The 14,014-nt window shown below is 47.8% G+C and overlaps 1 protein-coding gene across 12 annotated transcripts in view; it reads left to right on the plus strand.

Annotated features, from left to right (window-relative positions):
• Positions 1-11,286, plus strand: part of MARF1 (meiosis regulator and mRNA stability factor 1) — a 48,828-nt gene extending 37,542 nt beyond the window's left edge. For all 12 annotated transcript variants that reach the window (XM_024241453.3, XM_024241455.3, XM_024241457.3 and 9 more), the window contains 6 exons: positions 1,225-1,455; positions 3,478-3,690; positions 5,002-5,062; positions 5,150-5,275; positions 6,678-6,848; positions 8,732-11,286. In XM_024241453.3, coding sequence (XP_024097221.1) covers positions 1,225-1,455; positions 3,478-3,690; positions 5,002-5,062; positions 5,150-5,275; positions 6,678-6,848; positions 8,732-8,976 — 1,047 coding nt within the window. In that variant the 3' untranslated portion in view covers positions 8,977-11,286. The remainder of the gene's footprint in view (positions 1-1,224; positions 1,456-3,477; positions 3,691-5,001; positions 5,063-5,149; positions 5,276-6,677; positions 6,849-8,731) is intronic.
• The last annotated feature ends 2,728 nt before the right edge of the window (positions 11,287-14,014 follow it).

Here is a 14,014-nt window from a genome sequence, read left to right on the forward strand (position 1 = left end):
CCAAGTCGCACCAGAGGAGCAGGCTCTGGTTTGGTTTCTTTCCTAAGCAGCTGTAGTGATGGTGGGGGTCTGGGTAGCTAAGATGACTGGGATCCCCTGGACTCGTATCAGTTGGCTGATTAAACCCGCTTCTGAGGAGGAAATCTATAGAGTCCCATAACAATGATAAGTAGGGTGCGAGCCTGCCAGCCTCCCTCCTGCCTTGGCTCTGGGCACATGTCAGAACCAGATAAAGATGCCCTGGTCTTGGGATGGCTCCTCAAGTGCCACCCACCTTTCTCTGCCTCTCAGAATCCACGGTCCAAAGAGTGCCAACTTGTGATGACAGCCCTGCTGAGACCTTTGGCCCTGGCAGGAAAACCAGATAAAGGGGGCAGACAAGCTGTCAGGACGAGCATTGGTTTGTGAGAGCAGTGCCGGAGCCGCGCGTGTGCCAAAGCTCTGCCTGTTTTTGTGCCAGGAAAGGCTCAGGCCGCAGCCTCACCCTCGCCACCCACGGCCTGCTGGCTCCGTCAGCAGATGCGTGTTTCTTCACATGGCGTTTGGTCCCCAAGTGACAATCTCTATCTTTTTTGTAAGGTTTCCCTCTCAGTGCATTTAACCACTTAAACCCTTTATCTCCTTGAGAATCTGAAATAATTGAGGAGTGGACAGGTACTAGTCAGATGAAAATACCAGCTTTGTGGTTAGTAATAGCAGACTAGAAAAATGCAGCTTGCCTTGTAGTCAGAGTAGGCCCTCTCTCACCTCCCCAGCCCGCCCTGGGGACGCATATGGGCAAGTCGGGTCTGCACAGAAGCCATGTGAGTGTTGCTTAGAGTCTAGCCTCCACATCCCTACCCACCTTTGAGCACAGCAACCCACCCTTCACAAGCTTGGACCACTGGCCATCAGCTGGCCAGTCTGTCTCCTTCTTATAGTGGGGTTTGGAAAGAATGAATGAAAAATAAAGAGAATGATGCAATTTCCTCCCCCATTATTACCTTGATGAGAGTTTTCAGTTATGGACCAGCAGGGGGAGAACAGTTCCTGCTTCCGTGTTGGTCTGGTGTCCCAAAGAAGCTAAAAACAAACCTACTTGCTTTATTTCAGTGTAAGAGAAAAAAATTAGAGATTTTTCATCTGTTGGTCTCATTAACCAAAATGAAGTGAGCTGAGTTGGGTATAACCTAGCTAGGGTGCCTCTCTTGAGCTCTGAAAAGTATGAATTCTTGTTTTCCCCAGGTTGCCGATATAGAATCTGGCAGACAGATTCAGCTGATCAACCGAAAGTCTCTGCGATCTCTCACTGCCCAGTTGCTGGTATTGTTGATGTCTTGGGAAGGAACTACCCATCTTTCTGTTGAGGAGCTCAAGAGACATTACGAAAGTACCCACAACACTCCCCTTAACCCCTGTGAATATGGATTCATGACCTTGACCGAACTGCTGAAGAGCCTGCCGTACTTGGTTGAGGTAAGCACGTTAATGGCTCTTTAGAACTATCATTGAAAACTATCGATTGGGCATTTCTGGATTACGTGCTGGTCTAGATTAGAGTGTGTAGAGCTGGAAGGGACCCGAGAGACCATTTCATGGCTGAACACGCCGAGACCTTGGGCAGTGAAGCAGCCCTGCCTAAATGGGTGGCAAAAGCCGGTGAAAGCCTGGTCTCCTCATCCTGGCACTGGGGTGTGTTTGTCCCATTCCAGGATGAAAGCCTGGTCTCCTGATCCTGACTCTGGGGTGTGTTTGTCCCGTTCCAGGATGGATTTTGCTACTGTTTATCTTTCTGAATGAGATGGTTTATGTGGTGGCTTGAAGAAAGAGATGAGTAAGGCGAGGGCAGGAAGGAAGGTTGGCCAACCATTCCCCCAGGCAGCCTTTCAAGAATGGCGCTCCAAGATTGGGAGAATCTTAAGAGAATACTGCATGCAATTCTCGGGCAACAGATATAAAAACCTAGAGTAAATAAATGAAATCCTGGAAAAAATAAGTTACCAAAATTCACTCAAGAAGTTAAAAATTAGACCAATTACCATAAAAGAGACTATAAAAGATCACTGAAATATACCAGTGAAAAAGGCATCAGGACCAAGTGAGATAACAATTGAATTTTAACCAACCCTAAAAGAACAGATAAATCTACCTTTTAAAAAACCATTCTGGGGCCGGGCAAGGTGGTACACATCTATAATCCCAGCTACTATAAGGAGGTTGAGGCTAGAGAATTACTTGAGCCCAGGAGTTTGAGGCCAGCCTGGGCAACACAGCAAGAACCCATCCCCAAGAAAAAAAATACTGTTCTAGGCTGCTGAAAAAGAAAAGGAAAGCTTACCACTTATTTTTACGAAGCCAAAATAAATTTAATACCAAAAACTTAAGATAGTCCCTTAAAATGATCCTAAATAAGATATTTACAAATGAGCTCCAGCAATTTAAAAGAAGAATGATATGCCATTATCATCTGTCAGACAGATCATTAAATAATGAAAGGATATACATCCAACATTTTCTAAACTCTGTTAATATCTATCCTAAGAACACCATTTCTGGACAGGTGTTAATGCATGTTTCAGGACAAAGGACTTTCCCTGTCCAGCTAAGATTGGGAATATCCTTTTTCGTGGTGATTCCAGAGCATGTTAAACACTCTGAAAAGGTTTGTGGTAAAGAAATCTGCTTTCTTACCCTGCATACACAAGAGTTTTTTGTTTGTTTCTTGTTGCTTTTGATGTGTTTTTAAAGAATGCTAGTGTCATCCTCTATCACAGTGTTTCTTGGAAAACTGGTTTGGGAGGTGCAGTTTAATGGCCTCAGTGTCCACTGTGTGTACAGTGATTTGCCAACACAGTTTGCCTCCCCCGATTTCTTCCCTACTCACACACTGTCTCTTCAGACCGCTGCAGCCTTCGACTTGCAAATAGAACTAAAGTTTGCTGGAGGCTATAGCCTTCTCTTGGAGGAAATCCTTGAATAAATCCCTCCTTCTCTTCTTTCTCTCCTTCCTTCTTTCCTCTCTCCCTCCCTCCTTCTTTCCTTCCTTTCTCCTTCCTCCTCCTCCTCCTCCTTTCTTCGTCTTTTTTGTCATCTTCATCTTCTTCATCTTTGTCTTTGTCTAATTCGTCATCTTCATCTTTATCGCCATCTTCATCTTCTTTGTTGTCATCTTCATCTTCTTTGTCTTCGTCTTCTTGTTTGTCTTCATCTTTGTCGTCTTTATCTTCTTCATCTTCATCTTTTTTGTCTTCGTCGTCTTTGTCTTCATCTTCTTTGTTGTTGTCTTCTTCATCTTTGTCGTCTCCTTCATCTTTGTCGTCTCCTTCTTTTTCGTCATCTTTGTCTCCTTCTTCATCTTCATCTTCTCATCTTTGTTGCTTTCTTCTTCTTTGTCTTCGTCTTCAACTCTGGGCCTTTTCCCTCAGTGGGAGGCCCTCGCTTTCCAGGGGGCAGGGCCAGTCACTAACATTTCTAATGCTGCTTTTTCTTTTCAACCAGGTTTTCACTAATGATAAGATGGAAGAATGTGTGAAGCTCACAAGTCTGTATTTGTTTGCGAAGAACGTGCGGTCTTTACTTCATACCTACCACTACCAGCAGATTTTCCTTCATGAGTTTTCCATGGCCTATACCAAGTATGTCGGAGAAACTCTGCAGCCCAAGACCTACGGCCACAGCAGCGTGGAGGAGCTCTTGGGAGCAATTCCACAGGTGGGCATCTTTCTCAGCTTCCGGGAGAGCATCTTCTGAACAGCCACAGGCTAACTGTCCTGAACAGAAAAATAAAATGCTGCCAGAATAATGGAACGGCAGGCATTTTGAATTGATCCTTTCAAAACATACTGTTGGCCTAAAGTAAATGATTTTAGCATTTCTCCTTGATTCTTTCTGTAAACCTTTATTAAATCCCCATATGCCAGGTGAGTAAGTTTCAGGCTGTAACCTCAGAAAGGTGTTGGTTAATGGGAGAGTCAGGACCCCCAAGCAGGCAACTAGTCAGGGCGGTCAGGGCAGTGGGCGTGCTGAGGAGGGCAGTGGGCGCGCTGAGGAGGGCCGTGTCAGGGCCCACTTCCCAAGCCTGGGGAGCCTCGTGCAAAACCTTCAAGGATGTGCCTGAGGGAAGCACGTGACAAGGAGGGGAGAGAGCATTCTGGGCAAAGGGGATGATGGCATGAGCAGATGCAGGGTTGTGACAAGTGGCATGGAGTGTCGAGAGGCTAACGGAGCTGAGAGCTCGGTTAGAGAGGGCGTGGCTCCTCCAGGTAAGGAGGGAGGACTGTGTTGGAGAGAGCTGGAGCCCAGGTTTGCATTTGAAAAGCACCCCAGTGGCGCTGTCCATGGTAGAGCCGAGAGAAGCAGGCATGGAGGAGGGAACTGGTCTAGGATCCTGGCCACTGCAGAGGTCTGGGTCAGTGTTAGATGGAGGGATTGAGCCAAAGTGAAAATAGGAGAATAGAGGAAGTAGGAAGGACCCAGGCAAAGCTCGCCTGGGAGCTGAGATCAGTGACCTGGCGACGGCGTGCACATGTAGGGGGCCTGGGAGCCCAGCTACACTACTAGCACTCTGCTTGGCTGAGATGGAGAGCGGCACCATCAGGGAGAGGACTTGAAGATGCTGATAATGAACTTAGTTTAAAGGGTCTGAGAGATTGCTCTTAATTCTTTTAGGTGGTTGTTTAGTTTCTGCAAAAAAATGGCAAAGAGCTCTCATGTGAGAACTACCTTAATTTATATGCCAAAGCTGGTGTTTGGAAGACAGTCTTTTTAAGAATTATAAAGAATATTTCTGAAACTGTGTCTCATGATTTTTGAACTACTCTGCTTTTTATAGGGGCATGTTTCTGTCAGCTTCTTCTGTTGCTTTAAAAGCTAAGGAGAGAGTAGAGAAACATGCTTCTTGGCAGTAACTCAGCTCCTAAATTCTAGCCTAAGGCAGGCACCGTAGGTCACACTCTTCCTGAATGTTAGGGCTTCTGTCCCCTCCTTTTCCGCTGCTTAACCAGTAGTATGTCTTGTGTGCAGGTGGTCTGGATAAAAGGACATGGTCATAAGAGAATTGTAGTGTTAAAAAATGACATGAAAAGTAAGTAAGCACCCATCCCCTCCCCCCTTAAAAAATCACGGTTCTCTCACTGACATTTCTCTCTGACGGGTGCTGTTTGTCCTGTAGGTCGTTTGAGTTCACTCAGTCTCTCCCCTGCCAGTCATGAAAACCAGCTCTCGGAGGGTGAGCGCATCCTGGAGGTGCCCGAACCGCACACAGCCTCGGAACTCAAGCTTGGAGCCGACGGCAGTGGTAAGAGAGGAAAAGCAGAGACATAGGAGCTTGTGAAATTCTAGGAGAAATGGCTTTGGGGTCGGGGAGAGCGAAGGAAAGGACTCCAGCAAGTCATCCAATCCGCTGAAGTTAAATAGCCACACATTTTTCAAAGCAGTTTTGGTATTTAGTTAGTAACAGAGGAAAAAATTGACCTTTATTTGTTAGCATTGCATGGTTGACTGGTTAAAGTCCCTGAAGGATGTTGGCACCCCCATAATGATCATCTTACCGCAGTTCAGATGTTGAAGAAAAAAATTATTCTGACACTTATTATAATGGATATTCAAGACACTTGCAACAGGGGAGAGAGAGCCAACTCCCAATACATAGCCTAGGAGCACAGTGAGGGCTCAGTGGGTGGAAAATTACTAAGAGGATTCTTGCTGTAGGCATGCAGGCCAGCCAAGGATCTAGACATCAGTGGTTGGGGATAAGGAATTCGATCAGCTATGAAGGGTGAGGGGATTCTCACTAAACTGACTCAAGCTAAGACTGGAGCCGGCAAGTTCAGCAACAGACACGGAAGGCCAAGGTCAGGCCTGATCCGGAAGAGGGCTCAGGGTGCCTGACTCAAGGCTGGTCAAGGCGTCTTTGTCACAGGACAGCCCTAGGCAGGATTTGATATACTAATGCATTAATATTACCCAAAATTACATCGAGTCACACGGATTTCAGGTAGATCCACCTCTGTAGTAGACAGAGGCCAATTCTTGGAATGTTATAGCAGTTCTAACTTTTCTGAAGGACTTTTGAATTCATAGTTATAGGTGAGAATTTTGTCTTCATAAGGTGCGGCGAGATAGATAGCACCTTACCGTCCCCTGTGCCCTTAGGATAACTGAGTTACACAGCATTTGATGTTTTATGAAGCGCCCTCCTGGGGATCATCTGCCGAAGCTGCCCCACAGCCTTCAGCAGTGCTGACCTCCGTACTGCAGTGGAGGCTCAGAAATCTCAGGCGGTCACGTATTACATCTCACCCAGAGTCGGCAGCTAGGAAGCCATGGAACCGGGCCCAGGGCTTCGGATTCTGAGCTTCCACTTGCTGATAACTACGTACACCCCGTCTCAGGCTGTCCCTGCTCTTTGGAAGCTGACTGCAGGACCCTTTTCTCTGGTTGGGTCTTCTGAGGGGCCAGTGTTCCTAAGAACACGGATCTTCAGGAGAACTAGCTTATTAAGGCATTCCATTACCAGGATCTTCCTGTTAGTGGGTTTTGGGTTTTTGTTTTTGTTTTTGTTTTTTTAAATACCTTAAATACTTCTTGACTCTCTTATCTTTAAGGCTTAGAAGGAAAACTTCAGGTGTGAGCCCCGGGTGTGTGCTGGGGGTGGGCGTGGAGGTCCTGTAGTGTCACGGCCCTCCTTGTTTGCCCAGGGCCCAGCCACACAGAGCAGGAGCTTCTCCGCCTGACCGACGACTCCCCCGTCGACCTCCTGTGTGCGCCCGTCCCCTCGTGCCTGCCGTCCCCTCAGCTGAGACCAGACCCCGTTATCCTCCAATCTGCTGATCTCATTCAGTTTGAGGAGCACCCTCAAGAGCCTTCTGGTGGGTGACTCCATGTTGTCGTGGGAGTTTTCTTCAGGGTTTAAGACAAAACCACGATGAGTGATGGAGGTGGGAAGGGACTACCCCTTTTCAGGTGGAAAACACTGTGCTGATTATTCGACCTTCTTTCCCCACCTGGGTTCCTGCAGAATTGGATGCATAGCCTGAGGTTGCCTGGCAAGCATCAGGCAAGGGCGATTTGGCAGCTCTGGAGGGCTGGTGGCTCGGGGCTGTGTGCGAGTCCACAGGGGCGGGCGGGGCCTCCTGGGCTTCTGCTCTCCCAGACTTTGTGAAGGTTCAGCTGCTCTCAGGCACACCTGTCACCAGATGTACACGTCACCCATGGTGGGGGTCCAAAGGGCCCAAGGGCTTTATAAAGGTGAATGGAGGGAGGTGTCTGTGGCTGGAGCCCCTGGACTCTGCCCAGTGATCTAACAGACAGGAAGCCGAGCACGCTGAGTCCCAGCCTACTGCGGGCATTGGCACTGACCCTGTGCTCAGGGCTGACAGACACCATCACATTTAACTCTCACCATGGCTCCAGGTGTGGGGCAGCCTCTTTATTCCACAGGCTGCGTGACTTAAGGCACAGCTGGTGCCGTCACTAGAGAGGCAGTGGCCCCGGGCTGCTGGGCTAGCAAGGGCAGAGCCGGGATTGGAACCCAAGCGCTCTTGTCCTGTGGTGTCTCCTGGCCTCTGGAGAGGCTGGCCCATCTGCCCCGTACAGATCCCTCCCTGCTCTTCATCTGTTGGAACCCAGCTCCTCCCCATTGCTGGTGCTGCTTTCCAGGTCACCAGGAACAACCCGTGGACTCCTGGCTTGGCTTTTACCATCTCGGTTGTCCTTGGCAGCGTTCAGCACTGTTGCCCAGAAAAAGAACTGAGGCTGTTGACTTGGAAAATAGGAGATGGGGAAGTAACTGCCTGCGGATAGAACCAGCCTGTGCAGGCAGGCCCAGACGCACACCATGCTCCTGTGCAGTGCCCCGCTAGGGTTGGTGGCAGATTGATGTTAGCTCGTTTGTGGGGTTGTGGCCTTTGTGCCTTCAGTCTGGGCAAGTTCAACTGCATGCACAGGACAAGAGAGGAAAATAATTGAAATAGTGTGGGCAGTTCTGTCAGCCGCTCTCCTCTTGAGGGTCAGCCTAGGCGGGGAGCTGGCTCTGCTGTCCCCTCTGCCACTCTCACCTTCCATGGGCCTTTGGGAGCAGGAGCCCTGTGCCCTATGCAGTGGGAGTCTAAGGCATAATGATGCATCTGTTTCAAGCAGCATGGCCCTGTGTGTAGAGCAGGTGAATTACATGTGGCTCAGCCACAGAAATGGCAGTCCAGAAGCACTGCGGGAAAGCTGGCTGTGCTCAGCTTCCTGGGTTCTGAGGGTAATTTTGACTCTGCGCAGTCCTTCCTTATCCCCGGTAATAGACCCATGGGGAGCGTAGGTCCTCTCTAAATGGAATGGGCCAGGAGTTCCTGACACCGAGATGCTCCGACCCCACCCCCAACCCCCCCGGCCTCCTGCCTCAGGAAGTCTCTTAAGTCATGGATAGCTTATGGGTCCTTAATATCTGGCAGGGAGAATGAATGGGCAGAGAATCCAAAATGGTAAAACAAAAAGTTTTAACCTTTGCTCATTCATTTATAGCTCAAAATAGAGATCTTTCCAACTTTGTAATCCAGTGGGAGAGGTGGGATGCAGTTTATAGATATTTGATTTCTGTGCCAAGTACACTGGCCACACAACTCATATGTAAACTGTGGCATAGATGTAGCATTTAGAAGCTTTTTATTATTATTATCCTTTGAGAAAATAAGAGCAAGAAAGAGAAAACCCACACTTCTTACAGATCCTGGATCTGAATCTGTTTGCTTTTCTGTGTTTACAGAAATTATGATTTTAAACCAAGAAGAAAAAATGGAGATTCCAATACCAGGAAAGAGCAAAACTCTGACCTCTGACTCCAGCTCTTCCTGCATCTCAGCAGCTGTCCCCGTGCCTCCCTGCCCCTCCTCGGAAACCTCCGAGTCACTGCTCAGCAAGGACCCCGCGGAAAGCCCGGCCAAAAAGCAACCCAAAAATAGAGTCAAATTGGCAGCCAACTTTTCCTTAGCACCTATAACCAAGCTTTAACTCCCATTTCGAATATAGAATTAGGATGGGAAAACACTGTCTGATTCTGCACACAAAAGTGGGTTTCAAAAATACATCCTTTTCTGTCATGAAAACCCCCCGAAGCCATTTACTTCATCTTACCTGTGTTCCATCATGTTTTTCTTTTCTATTGAACACAGCTTTGAGCTAAAGTCTTTCTTTTCTTTCTTCTTCCTTTTTCTTTTTTCAATTATTTGAAGAACTTGTGGCATTTGTTAAAGAATCCTTAATATATTTTACCAAATTTCTCATAACTATTATGAAATACAATGGTGTTCCAAAAGAAGAAAGCACTAAGAACTCAACTAGCAGGAAGCGGTTTTGCTTCCATTGAGCCACGTCGGTGGTGTCATCCTACATGTAGCATAATATAGTCTCTCAGCCTTTGCTTACTGGTGTTTCCGACAGTATTAACCCAGTGCGTGGCATGTCTTTGAAGCAAAGCCTGTCCCGCTAGCCTGTGTGTTCACACACTGAAGGAGAAGGGTAGGCGAGGGGTTGGGAGTGTATTTTCAGGTTGGAATGTGAAGGTTCCTGGCTTCCATGTGACTTGTAAGTGTGCCTTGTTTTTTATTTAAACTATGTCTGTAGTTGACAAAAGTGGCTTCATCACAAATTTTTTTAAACGTTTTGACTTTGGGGTTCCATTTAGGAGCTTTCTAGAAAGTTGAGGATGTTTTAAGCTTCCCTTCTGTGTTCCAGTTTGATACGGGTTAGGTTAAGGAAAAGGAGATGGTCTCAATGACATGGATTTAAAGTCAGCATTTGGATTACAACACACATTATTGTGTGTCGAGAGGCAGCATTGGAAAGAGTCTGATTTTCTAAAATATGCATCAAGTGCATAAATTACAAATCAGAGCTGAGTGGGGAGGTGCTTCAGCAGCAGCGGGATCAATACGATTTCTACTGGGAAGAGACAGGAATTCTACCTACACATAGGAGGGCCAAGGTTGATCCACTTAACCTTGTTATTATAATTTTAAAGCTGGTATCGGTAGCTGGGAAGCTTTATGTGTGTGTATGTCAGCTCAGCATCTTTTAATTGTGTCTGATTTTACTCTCGTTACTTCTCGCTGTTGGAAGCATGTCTGGGTTTTTTGTGGCGTCTGGTGTGGAACGGCCTTCCTCTCTAGGTGCCTGAGGTGTCCGCTGATGGGTGGCCTCTCACCCCGCCTAGAGAAACCTGACATTTACAATGGATTGTATTTGTCGGGCAAAAAAGGCGGATTCATTCATAGAGCAGAAAGAACCTGTTGGCGTAAGGTCTTCCACTAGTTAGATGGTTTCTTTTGGGGAAATGTTTATATTTGGTAACTTCTAGAAAGCCAGAAAATGGACTCTGATTTCATAGCCAGCATTTTGATAAAATGCCACAAAATAAGGGCTATAGAGAGATTTTTACAAGTCAGATTTTTTGTTCCCCAAATCTTTTAAATGAAGCCAGTGATTCCCAGTTCTCAACACATGGCCCCAGTCAAGACAGAACACCATGGAAAAAACCCTCTAAGTATTATGGCACTCTCCGAATCCTCCTGAAGGCATTTCCTCTACAGACATAGTGTTACAGGAAGTGAAATGCAAATGTGCAATTTTTTTAAAGGAGCTTTTAAACAAAGTAATAATAGTTGGTGTTGAGAACATCAGTTGCCTTATTCTAAGATTTCATAAGGCTGAGTTTGCACCCTTGGACTTCAGTTTTGCTAGCATGTAAAGAGTGGGGGACTTTAAAAACCGTAAGAGGTATCATTACAAGTCACCTGGAACAGACTCAAAGAACAGGTTCTTTGGGCAACAGACAAAGAAGAATCAAGTTCTGTGCTGTCCCGTGAGTGTGTCTGAGTACCATTCACTGGAGTTGCTGCTTAGGTCTGGGACGTGTGTGTGACTCTTAACAATCGCTGTCTGAAAATGAGAGAGAAGACGTCGGAAGCACATTGTGTTCATAATGTACTCCACAATGGCCAGTCCAATTGCTATCTATTTTTTTATCCAGAGGCTTAATTAAATGATGTGGTAAGATGATGTTTGAGCATTAAGACAATGTAATTCTTTATTTCTGGGTGGAAAGATATACCGGATTAAATTTATCTGTTTAAAAAAAATGACAAAAGTTATCACCAAAACCCCCTTTCCCATCTTGCACTGTTTTGTTTTGGATTGGGTTTGGGGGAAAGAGATGTTTTTCTTAGTTGTCTACTTTGTTTGAACACTTTTGTTGTGGTTCAAGTGCTGTTTTTGTGTGTTGGGACCAAACAGTTGTCAATAAACTTTACAAGCGAGCATCTATTTTGAGTTTCCCAAGTGAGTGGTTTTGTCTGTCTGTCTGTCTGTCTGTCTGTCTGTCTGTGGGGAGGAATTACAAACCAATCCAGTTCTGCCATCATTCATTTTGGGTCTCCTCAACTTCTCGCCCCTTCTGGAAATAGAACTGTGAAGTGGAGAGCAAATCCGTCTACATCTTAGAGGCCTTTTAAACTCAGCACACACCGAAGCAGGTGGCTGGATGGTGGGCCCTTCGTGGTCAGTATCCTCCAAGTTTTCCAGCCTTTGTTCCAGCTTATAATTACATGTGGGAAAATACAGTAACCACAAAAACCTTCCAGTTAGAAAACTCCATTAATTCCTAGGCTCTCTCTTCCTGTGAAAGAAATCCAGCGTGCCCGCTGTCTCGTTTTTGGTCACTGCTAAGCATGCTTTTTGAATAAGCCAATTTGGAGAGTTATTCCACAGATGCAGTTGTGAAGCCCTCCCATCCCCTGAGACCGCCAGTACCCCCTGTCACCCCTGCCACCAGCACCCTCTGGCAAGAATTTAAAAGGACCCAGAAGAGCCTTGAGTAAATTGCTTCTTGATGACATTTTTTTCAAGTTAGGCAATGTTAAAAGCCGCTAAAGACCTTTCCAAACATATTTCACAATGGCAAATTTGTGCAGAAAAAGTTGAGTAGCCATCGTGCCCCTTTTGAGCAGGGTCAGGAGGTCTTGTTAGGTCTGGACTGGGGCTGGAACAGTGACTTTGCATTTATCTTTGTTCGTTTCCCACCTGGGAAGGTGATTCAGAGGTGGGGGCCTAGAAGACCGCTGTCTGGGGGAGAGCAGACCTGTCCGTAGCAGAGGGGGCTGTGCTGATTGAAGAAGATCTGTTCCCTCTCTGTCCCCTTTGCCAGAAGGAGCGTTGCGCTTTGGGATTCACCTTCACTTTCTAACTGCTTCCATGGGCAGAGGGTGAGTCGTGGCGCAGAAGCCCTCAGTGGCCTCCACCCACCTGCTGTCCCCATTGCTGGGGGGGCGGCAAAACTGTTCCTCAATTCTCCTAGTGTCCCTGGCTGGGCCTTAAACTGACAAAGACATTAATAGGAAAAAAGCAAACAAATTTTACTTCATACCAGTTTTGCGAGAGCCTTCATAAGGAAATGAAGACCCCAGAGAAATGGCTAAGCCTGAGTGGTTTTTTGTTTTGTTTTGTTTTTTGTTTTTTTGAGACAGTCTCACTCTGTCACCCAGGCTGGAGTGCAGTGGCATAATCTCAGCTCACGGCAACCTCCGCCTCCCAGGTTCAAGCGATTGTCCTGTCTCAGCCTCCCGAGTAGCTGGGATTACACGTACGCACCATCACACTGGCAAATTTTTGTATTTTTAATAGAGATGAAGTTTCACCATGTTGGCCAGGCTAGTTTTGAACTCCTGAGCTCAAGTGATGCTCTGGGCTCGGCCTCCCAAAGTGCTGGAATTACAGGCATGAGCCACCACGCCTGGCTGAGAACCCTTTTTTTTGGGGGGTTGGGGGTAAAGGGCCACAGAGCTTAGAAGGTGCCAAGCAAGAGCACCAAGAGCCAGAACTTTCCTTAGCAAGATGAAGAGAAGAATACACACGTTCCGGGAAGGAACGACTTGGAAGTGGGGGACCTGGGGTGCAGAGGAAGAAGGCATTGCAGGTGGAAGGGGCCGTTCTTGGAGGGAAATCCTGCTCAGTGGCTGGGCTGCTCAGCTCCTCGCTCCACAATGAGGTGGTGAACCAACCAGGAGCATCTGCAGGGGAGCAGTACCAGGGCCAGCTGTGAACATCTTGGGCCTGCTTAGCACCGTCTCTTCCGTCTGCCTCAGGCAGCTCATGTGATGGCCTCCAAAGGCTTCCCAGGTGCAGGGCCTGGGCATGGGGGAACCCCCGCTCCTACCACCCACCGCCCCCCCCTGCAGTTTCTGGTATCACAGCAAGTGCAGACAAATCCACACGGGGGCTGCAGGGTCGCCGCCCTTGGTATTTCAGCAACCAGAGTCTGAAGTGTCAAGGCCAGTTGTGGCAAGAATCAGGAAATACTTTTTTTTTTTTTGAGACGGAGTCTCGCTCTATCGCCCAGACTGGGGTGCAGTGGCACAATCTCGGCTCACTGCAACCTCCTTCTACCGGGTTCAAGCGATTCTTATGCCTCAGCCTCCAAACAGCTGGGGTTACAGGTACTGCCACCACACCTGGCTAATTTTTTTTGAGACGGGGTTTTGCCAAGTTGCTCTGGCTGGTCTCAAACTCCTGACCTCAAGTGGTTCACTTGCCTTGGCCTCCCAAAGTGCGGGGATTACAGGTGTGAGCCACCACACCCAGCCAGGAAATACATTTTGGGGAAGAAATCCCTGTTCTGAAGGGGAATCCCTATTTTGCTGTGTGCGTGGGGAGGCTGATGAGGGTGTGCATGTGGGCTCTGAGGCCTGACCCCTGCTGGGGGCTCCCCATCTCCCCCCATACCCCTCCTCTGGCCTGACTTCTGCTCCAGCGGCCTTCATGCAGCTCCTTGACTGTGCTCCGCTCCCTTCTCCCATGGAGCCTCACATCTGCCGTCCCCGGGCCTGGGAGGCCAGGCAGAGGCCAAGGATGCAGGCTCTTAGCCAGGCGTGGTGGCAGGTGCCTGTAGTCCCAGCTACTCAGGAGGCTGAAGCAGGAGAATCGCTTGAACCCACAAGCCAGAGCTTGCAGTGAGCCGAGATTGTGCCACTGCGTTCCAGCCTGGGCAACAGAGCGA

The sequence above is a fragment of the Pongo abelii genome, chromosome 18, assembly GCF_028885655.2.
Source record: "Pongo abelii isolate AG06213 chromosome 18, NHGRI_mPonAbe1-v2.0_pri, whole genome shotgun sequence".
NCBI lineage: Eukaryota > Metazoa > Chordata > Mammalia > Primates > Hominidae > Pongo > Pongo abelii.